This window comes from Psammomys obesus, unplaced genomic scaffold (genome assembly GCF_907164565.1).
Source record: "Psammomys obesus unplaced genomic scaffold, mPsaObe1.curated_primary_1811, whole genome shotgun sequence".
In the NCBI taxonomy this organism is placed as follows: Eukaryota; Metazoa; Chordata; class Mammalia; order Rodentia; family Muridae; genus Psammomys; species Psammomys obesus.
In genome coordinates, this window is record NW_026585609.1 from 4,892,255 (window position 1) to 4,902,079 (window position 9,825).

A 9,825-nucleotide genomic window follows, 5' to 3' on the forward strand; every position below is an offset into this window, starting at 1 on the left:
CTTCAGGGTGGAGAACTGCAGAATAAACATTATGTATGAAACAAATACATAAAAGGATAGCAGAAACCCCTCTTTGCCAGAATCCATTATCCTCCTTTTATGCCTGCAAGTCAATCATAGTTCATGGTATAACCAAGTTCTAACCAATGGAGCTTGAGGAAAGAAAAGGGGCCATTTGCAAGCCTTTTAGACAACGGCATTTCCCATGGTCTTTCTCCTTCTTCTGCTGCTCAATGCTAATGGCAAAGCCATTAGGGGTCAGGGGATCTCAAAGAGAAGACAGTTTGGGATCCTTTCCAGTCATTAACGAACTTCGTTGCACACACCCTTTATGTAACCAGGCAACCATTCTGCAGAGCGACTTCTGTTTCAAAGCTGGGGGGCTAACATGCAGGCTGAATACCAGGGAATTGTGAATTGTTTTAATAAGGCACAATGAACGGTGAGCAAGAGGCGATTCTGAGCAAAGAGGGAGTTTTTAAAAAAACACACACATAGACTGAGAATTCTCAGAATGACTCAGAGTACTCCGGATGTTAAAAACCCAGTCATTTATTTCAAAGTATAAATTTCAGGCTTGCTGGACAAGTGCCCACTACAGCTAACACTTACACAGACACCACTGTACTGTACATTTGGGAAAGAAAGAAAATGAAAGCCTTCAAAACCTAAGAAAAAGAGGGCAACTTGCTACAGCCCAGTTAGCATAGACCTTTGAGCGCCTTACATCATCTTATTATTTACACTTCCAACTGCAACAAAAATCAGGATGCAAGTTTCCTACCAGGGGGTTATTTTTACATTTACATTTGAAATGGTTGATAAAATCCTCAAGCTAGGATCCATGATGGCGGTTGATTGCTTAGTTCCTTTATTTACAAAAACAAAAGGGGGGCACATTTAAATATTTAAATGATAGGTAGTCAGCTAGCTCTACATATAAAACACAAAAACAAAAGCTCAAACATGATGAAGTCATTTGAAGATGAGAGCACAGTGTGTCTTCAGGTCCTCCCTTTCAGCTGGCTCAAGGGGATAGGAGTTTCTAGGTAAGTCTCCCACAACATCAAGCCCCTCATGATACTTGCTCTATCTTTACGTGTGTACCCCTTACACATTTTTAAAGCCATTTGCCCAAAAAATAATCAAGGAAGGCAGAATCCCACATGATTATACAGTTTTTGTCTATAGTACAAGTACAGGTGTATTTCCGTGAGAATCCAACAGGCCCCCCAGTCAGAGGCAAGTAGAAAATGAAGCATACTGAGGATACTGACGTGGCTGGCCTGAGGAGGAGTCAAGGAAAACACTTGGCTTTCTTTGTAGTGCCTCCTGTGTGAGATCACAGCATCTAAAGTGAGAGGGCACTGCACACAGCATTGAAGTCATGTACAGTACTGGGAACCTCATGGGAAGGGAAAGGCCGACCATGCAGCGGACACAACGCAATCACTCAGAGGATTTTTAAAGCAGTGGCAAGCAACAAGAACCCGATCCACACTGGAGGAGCTCTGAAAAAGTGCCTGATGCTATGCTTGCTTCCCATCCTATCTTTAAAGGTACCCCTTCTCTGGCATAGGTGGGGGCTGGAGGAGGACACCTCTCTGTGAGGCAAATGCTATCCCAACACGTTTTCAAGGAAGAAAGCTGCTTCTTCCATTAAGTCACACTACATCACACAGCCCAGAGAATCAGAGGGATAGTCACCTTGTAAAGTTAACTGCCACAAGGTGCTGTCTTTGTATGCCATTAGCAAGCACATACAGTAAAGAGGCTTACTCACACTTAAAACAGGGTGAAAAGTTCTCTGGCTGAGTGCAAAGCAGAGAGCAACAGCAATCGCTGTTACCACTAATTAGCACATAATCATCTGACAGTTCATACTGAAACTTCACAAGTTTCCAGGATCCCCCTTAAAGCAATACTTACCAGTATTGTCAGGCTAAAAATGTAGCAAACTTGAATTCCCCAAATGGGACACTAGGCTTCTTTGTAATACTTTGAGAAGAGATACCAGTGCATAAGAATGTGAGCCAAGTACTGTGAACCGCTACTAAGTATCTGGCTGGCTGTAGCTACTTCCAGAGGTCCTCCATCCTCCCCAGACACAGCCAGACAAAAAGCCAATGCCCACCAGCACTTACATGTGGCCCATGTAAGTCTAGCACATTCCAGGAAACCCAACATGGCTGCTGCCCAGAGCCTCATGACAGGTTATCTGAGGAGACTATATCCACAAGTGTTTTTTCCTCTTAACAATTAATAGTCTCTCTTCATAGCTTCTTTCCAATCTGGAATAAACAGTTTTCAGTAATTACTTTCTGCAGTAAATCTACATCTAGAGCCATTATTTGAGACATTTTTTTTTCTTTTTTTCTTTCTTTTTTTTTTTTTTTTACCAAAAACACCCAAGTAAAAGCCAAAAAATGAAACGTATTAATTCCACTGGGCATTCATCAGATTAGAAAAAAAATACTGAATGTGAAATAATTAGTGAATAAAAATATTCATCCAGGAAAACTTCCATTGGCTATGAGCAGACCAGCCAGCAAAAACAATTCTGAATATGTGCTTTTCTACTGTGTAGACAGGAATTATGTTGAGCAGAATACGAGCCCTGTATCCACTCAAGCACACTCAGGTATAGAGACGTGCTCATACACAGCTAGAAAATAATCCCTTCCTTTTCAAATTCTTATCATAATGTTGGCAACACTTTCTCATGATCATGAATCTCAGGAGTCTTAGCTACACAACTGCTATCCAAGCTTAGCCTGTGGAAAACCGATTCCCATGTGGCCTCCTTTTTCTCAGAGTGGAAGGTTAGGGGCATTTTACACCTTAACAACTGCAGGCTTCATCAACCAAAATTCACCCCAAAGATGACAGAAGAACACCAAGCAGTGAAAGTCACCAAAGACAATTTCTTCACAACTCAGCGATTCCTGATGTAAGCCACGACAGGGGCAAACACGTGAAGGAAATGGAGCTCCTACATTCAATGCCAGTGCAAGTGAATGATGCATTTTAAGAACTTAAGATACTGTAAGGAAGACAGCTTGACAGTGACTCCCACTTCATAGACACCTCACTCATCCCTAAATGCTTGCCCTCAACCTTAGCTCTCTAAGGCATCTGCCCAATACCCCTGCTGCTGGGCATTCCTTGACAATGCAAGGCTGAGCCTGAATCCACTAACTTTTCAGAGGAATGAGAACTACTGAACTGATTAGATCTAACTGTAATGGAAAATGATCCAAAAAGATACTGTTAGGATATATTTTAAAATGATGCCACAAACTAAACAGATCTGGATATAAAGAGACTTATTTGCGGAAGGAAAAGGGAGAGGAGTTAGGGCCTGAATGGGCCATGAGGGTGGAGAGAGAGAAGGAGCTAGTGGAGTATAGTGGGTACCCCCCCTCGAACCCAGAGAAAAAGTCAGAGGGGAGGGAAGGGGAGAGACACGGAAGCAGAGTGCATGCAAGAGAGAGGAGAGGGAGTGTGAGAGGGGAGGGGGGAGGGGCAGGAGGAGGGTCTTTTACCCTGGGCCCTGGCCGGTGAATTCCCAGGTTGCTAAGCAACCCAGAAGCAGACTGCCTATATGCTACCCAAAGTTGATAAAATCACCTGCACCTGGCATTATCAAGACAAAGACTAAAACAGGAAAGATCTCATGAGAACAAAGAAGAAACTGAGCTTTTCCATGGTCTTTGATGAATTTTAACATTTACTGTCTTTGAAGACACTACATCATGAGTGATGAGATGACCCCAAACTTCCTTCAGATTCTCTAACAATGCAACATGGATATTAAAACAGGCTTAATGAAAATTTTCTTAAACAGGGTAGCCTGTTTTATGCAGAGCTAAATAACGGACTAAAATAAACGTTATGTTCCTAAAATAGTAAATCAAAATTTTGAGGTTGACTGTAGTGATACCTTAGAAGATGAGGAAAATACACACATGCGTATCTTGGTTCTAAAGGTCTTACAGGGTATGGTGCTTCTGGTGGCAATGAAGAAGAAAGAGGAACAGACAACAATGGGCACATGGCAAATGTACTTCTATGCTTCGTAAGGCACAAACACAAACGTAGAAGCCAGATTAGAAACTTGGGTTGAGGGTTGGACATTTTTCACCTGGTCAGTAACTCAAAAGACATCAAAGAAAATAGAGAAAGAATATTTCCTCTGTTCAAACTCATCTTTTTTAAGCTTAATACTTTTTTTTTTCTTCATTTCTTTGGGTTTGTTTAGATTCTTTCATCTTCTAGATTTTCCCAAAGGCAGAATCACACCAGCTACACACCTCAGAGCCTTTCATCTAGTCACTTCCTACTGGAAGAGAGGAAAATCTGAAAGTGAAAATGGGAGACTGCACTTCAACAAACACAAAACTAGAAATTTAAAAGTTAAAACAACAGAAAGGAACACACACGCGCGCGCATACACACACCCACACACACATATATTCCCCACCTTTAAAGCCAAAGCAAGGAATAAATTTACATTTCAAAACCCTGAAGCTTGAGTTGTTCAGGGGAAGACTTGCTTTCTGGGTTGAATTTATTATACTTCCGGTCATAAACAAACGTAGTGTATACACTCATCTGTCTGAGAAATCTTGCACAAAGTGGATTTTACATTGAATTTCATGCACAAGATTAAAAACAAGCCCAAAATGTGGAACTTCAAAAGCAGAAGCTGCAGACTCCAAGGTCTAAGTGTTCTGGGAGGAGGAGATCACATCTGTGGACTGAGGGTCGCAGAAAGGCCCAAACCGGCCGTAGGTGTCCTTGGCCCGCACTGCAAAGTAGTACTTGCTGCCCGACACAAACTGAGTGAGTGTGCAAGCCATTGGCAAGGGCAGGGCCTTGACTTCCCCGATCTTCTTCCACTGTGAGGGCGCGGTGGCACTGGGCTCCTCGTGGTAAGCATACAGATGGTAGCTGTCAACAGTCGCACAGCTTCGGTCCACTTCCAGGACGCTCCAAGACAAAACAATGCCGTTCTGACTCTGAACTCTCGCTAACTTCAAGTGTGGTTTCTGAGGCAGAGAAGTATTGGCGGCTTCCGGGGGCAGACGCTGAGGCTGTGGGGCTTCGGGTAAGGGCGCTGGATGCATAGGGCGTGGGGGCTCCTAACAGAAGAAAGGGTGATTAGCAATTTCAGAATGATTTCAGGTGATACCTTAGTAGCCACAGGAGGATCAGTTTACAGTAAGAACTCCAAAAACCACCAATATCACACAACCAATTTCGGCAAGTTCTATTTAGTGATCCAAAACCAATCATGTCCCAAACAATGATGCTGACCTTACTCAACTATATTTCCTAGACCAAAAGTACTAAGCTCTCCTTGGAAAACAAAAATCTCTTAATGGAATATCATTGAAGAGATGCTGATACAAGCAGGCACCATCTATATCTAACATATAATTTCATCTACTCTGCTGTAGATTTTCATTTTAGGAAAGTATTTAAAAGTTATATATACCATATAAATTGGTGTATCCAACCACATTCACTCTAAACCTACTTTGTCATAAAAATATGACACGTATGAATAATGCTGAACATATATTCTTGGCCAGTCTTGAAAAAAAGGGTGATACTACGAAATAGAAGAGAATAGATAAGCTGCAGAAAAGGCAAAATGCCCTGCAGCCTGTAACAGGTAAAGTATGAGCAATCATGGGCAGAGGAGGTGGAGAAATTAACAGACAAGAATTAACACTTTCTTCGGCACAGGGTACATAAAGCAAACGAGATCTGGAGAGGAGGCTAGGGCCCAGAAGTGATGCAGGGTGCCAACCCTGGGAAGCCCTGCTGACCTGCCCCCATAGAGCTCTGCAGTCACTGCAAACACTGCAGCCACAGCTGATTTAAGATGACAGTGAGAACTTCTTCTAAGAACTAAGAGCCAGATACACTGAATACAAGTGGGACCTATTTCTCGCTGACTTTTACTGAAGTCAAAGCTCCTATAACAAAACATGCATCTAACTGTGTATTTCAGGATGGGATGGCGCTGAGTACAAACAGCGGCATGTGAGGCAAAGCAAAGCAAAGCAGGACCTCATTATATGAACAATTTAAGTAAACTACTGAATTACGTGACGGTCCAAGAAAATGCTTTTAAAATCCAATGCCTTAATGTAGTCAAACTATCTAAACTATAAGGTAAATTACTCTAAAATTTGCAAGAAAGAAGTGCCAAGTTACAGCTTTAAGTGTGATACCCCCATGGGACCACAATGAGCTGGAGTCCAGAATGCAGAGAGAGAAGCCTGCTAATTAACACCATGCAAGAGAGCACGCAAAAATGCAAAGCCTACTGTAAGAAGAGATACACAAAGAACAAAGAGGACCTGGGGATATTAAGACTACAGAGCTGAAGTTGGGACGATCTCAAAGCAAACACTGGTCATTTCCAGGAACGCAGGTATCTTGCCAAGAGGCATTATTACTAGTAGAAAGAAGTTATATATACATTACTCACCAGCACACAGACAAAATCAAGAGAAACCCAAGTTAAGGGAGTAACATACCGAGAATTGGATTAGGCCTGACTGATCAGCAGCCATAGCTACAACTGCTCTAATTATCTCTTTCTGAGTGACTTAAAGAACTCAGTTCATTAAAAACATACAGCTAACAAGAGTTAATAGAAGCTGGCTGCAGTCATGGGCTTAAGAATGGAGTTTCCTGGGTTTACCCAGAGCTTATATGGCCTGCTGATCCCTTTTAATACTTAATTGCTTATGCTTGTTGCATCTACTCATGTCTCCAAACTAGTTAAAACTAGTCAAGAGCGTTGTTTTGGTTTTGTCAGTGTAGCTGGAGTTTCTGCAAAAGTTTGAGGGAAGAAATACTCCACTAAGTATTTACTTAAAATAACCATGTGTGGCTACCTAGATACAGCAGATCCTCTGGTACACCAACTTTTGGGAAACTAAGGCAAGAGGATGATGAGTTTGTGGCCAGACTGAGCTACAGATGGAGACCCGCCTCAAAGGGAACAAACAAAGCAGCACACACTGTGCGAGTCCAATGACGCAATCATCAGGCTGACGGGGGCTGGGAACTGTTGACACTGGCTGTAGGTACAAACAGTTATACTAGGCCTTCCTTCACATAGCTGAAAATATGCCCTTAAGGCTTTTTAACAGCATTAGAATAAAATTAGAAGTCTATGCCTCTAGCAAAACACTCTAAGATACTAGAAGTTCTAGATTTACAAAGTAAAAACTTTCAAAAGCTCTGGTAGATTATAAACTGAACTATTATAGTTCATTACTATATTATAATTCCCTGAAGAAAGCAAAGCATTCTTTTGTAGCTTCAATAGTAATGGCAAATTTGGCACACCCCTCAAGACAGCCAGAGCCGAAGCCCGGGAAGCTGCAGAGGCAGACCAGATTTGGCTGGCTTAGGCAGTAGTGTAGGTGAGGACATTGAGCAACCACTAAACACCTTCACGACATACCATCCTTGTATATTTGTTACCTTTGTGGGTTTTTTTTTTTTTTTTTTGCCAAAATGAAAGTGCTACTAATAATGCCTGTAGGATTATGAGGGTAAAGCAAGCGACACAGTAAAGCTCTTGAGAGTGGCTGGGATGCAGACGCTCAGTCAGCGGTGCTTACAATGGTAAGGACAATCAGCTGTTCAAACTCTAGTTTCTAGGCTCGGGTGTGGCTCACTCACACATACACACTGGGAGCATGGGCTCTTAGGGAGCTCACACAGCCTTCTGTTGGTTACTCAACTTCTGAGTACCCTGCCACACAGGCAACACAAACTAGACACACCTTCAGCAACAGCTGCAGAGCATTCTGAAAACAAGCATGGTACCAAATTGGGGACACAATGTCACCCAAGCAGAACTGTGGGTGCTGTAAAAGGATGTTTTGCTAAGTAATGTGTATCAGCTTTGACCTTCTGCCTTACCTCTCTGACAGCCAGTATTTCTCTTCACATATATACATATACATATGTATGTATTATATATATGTATATGTATACACATACACACTTATTTTCTGTCCTTTCTTAGCACATGCATTCCAAATACCATTGGATTATTTAAGATAAACTAATGGCAACAAAGCAGTTAGAAACCACAGATTTAAGAAGTACCAAGTCACAAAGGAAATAGATATGCAGCACCTTTTAATTCACGCCTGAGTTAGAGGTGCTGTGTATCATTTTGCCAGCTCTGGCCTGTCTACACTCAGTGAGCAGCAGCCATAGATACTCTGTCACAATGGTAAGATAAAATTTCCTAAAATAACCCTCTAGTCAAGGGGAAAGGGTGCTACCTCCTTCCTTTGAAATACTCAGGAAGCAGAGGCAGACAGATTTCTGAGTTCAAGGCCACCCTGGTCTAAAGAGTGAGTTCCAGGATAGCCAGGACTACACAGCAAACCTGTCTCAGAAACAAAAAAAAAAGAACGAACGAACTGGTGACTGGAATGATGTGGACATCTGAAAGGAGAACATGGACTTACAGTGTGCACTTGTGGTGGTCGGTGATGCACCGTGAGCTGGGGCCCTCCTGCTCCCAGGGGCAGTCCGTTGTTTACAACGTATGTGGTTGTCTGAGGCACTCGAACTGTAACACCTGCAAAAGGAAATTGAAGGGACTATCAACAGTCACCATAAAGTTGTTGAAGCATTATAAATATTGTTAGTAAAAAACATTTTTTTTAATTCAAGAGGAAAAATATTTTAAACCAAAAAAATCTACAGTCAGCCAAGCTGTGACTTAAGCATGACGAAGAAGAAATCATAAATCAGGCACCTTCACAGACACTTCCTCAAGTGACCCTGCAGGCTGCAAGCAGCTACATGAAGGAAACTGAGCAAACAGGAGGGAGTGACAGTGGCAGCGACCGCTCTTACAAGGGACCTGAGTTTGGTTCCTGCACATACATCAGGCAGCTCACAACGGCCTGCAACTCCAGTCCAAGGGATGTGATGCCCTTTTCTGGTCTGTGCAGACAGACAGACACATGAACAAATTTTTCTTTTTTTTGCAAAATGTTACCAGTCCTATATTAGAAGGGGGTACCCCACTTTCTATATACTGACAATAAGCGGAGGACGGTTTTTCACCCCAAGGAAAACTCCTGTGACCTTACCCAAGATCAACACGAGTAGCAAACTTAGAGCCATGTGCTCTCTCGGTCGTGTCACATGTGCAGCACCTGACCCACACTAATCTGGCCAGGACCTTGAGTGTCCCAGAACACATTTATGACCCAATCAAACAACTGTCTAGAGAAAACCCTTACAAACTTGAGAAAGTTAAAGCAAACAACGATTCCCTAGACTCAATTTAGTTTCATATTTACATGCATGTGAGATAAACATACACAGTGATACCTACACTGATAACAATAAATAAAGATAAGAGAACTGATCAAAGCGAAGACAGTAGAAGGCAAGACGGGCAAAAGAGTGACAAGGTCCCACTTCCTAACATGGCAAAGGCCACTTGTGTCTCTTTCTCTCTTTTTCCCTCCCCTTTCCCTCCTTGTCCGTCCCCCCCACCCCCCCACCCCCCCACCCCCCGCTTCTCTGTGTAACAGCCCCTGGCTGTCCTGTACTCTGTAGACCATCACACCCAGCTTATGTATGCATTTTTATTTAGGCTTTTTAGGAAAAGAAAGGAAGGAAGGAAGGGAGGGAGGGAGGGAGGGAGGGAGGGAGGGAGGGAGGGAGGGAGGGAAGGAAGGAAGGAAGGAAGGAAGGAAGGAAGGAAGGAAGGAAGAAAGAAAGAAAGAAAGAAAGAAAGAAAGAAAGAAAGAAAGAAAG

The 9,825-nt window shown here is 42.6% G+C and overlaps 1 protein-coding gene across 6 annotated transcripts in view; it reads right to left on the reverse strand.

Annotated features, from left to right (window-relative positions):
* Positions 1-536: 536 nt before the first annotated feature.
* Positions 537-9,825, reverse strand: part of Atf7ip (activating transcription factor 7 interacting protein) — an 89,639-nt gene continuing 80,350 nt past the window's right edge. For all 6 annotated transcript variants that reach the window (XM_055610634.1, XM_055610665.1, XM_055610658.1 and 3 more), the window contains 2 exons: positions 8,517-8,629; positions 537-5,144 (listed from right to left, as the gene is read on the reverse strand). In XM_055610634.1, coding sequence (XP_055466609.1) covers positions 4,725-5,144; positions 8,517-8,629 — 533 coding nt within the window. In that variant the 3' untranslated portion in view covers positions 537-4,724. The remainder of the gene's footprint in view (positions 5,145-8,516; positions 8,630-9,825) is intronic.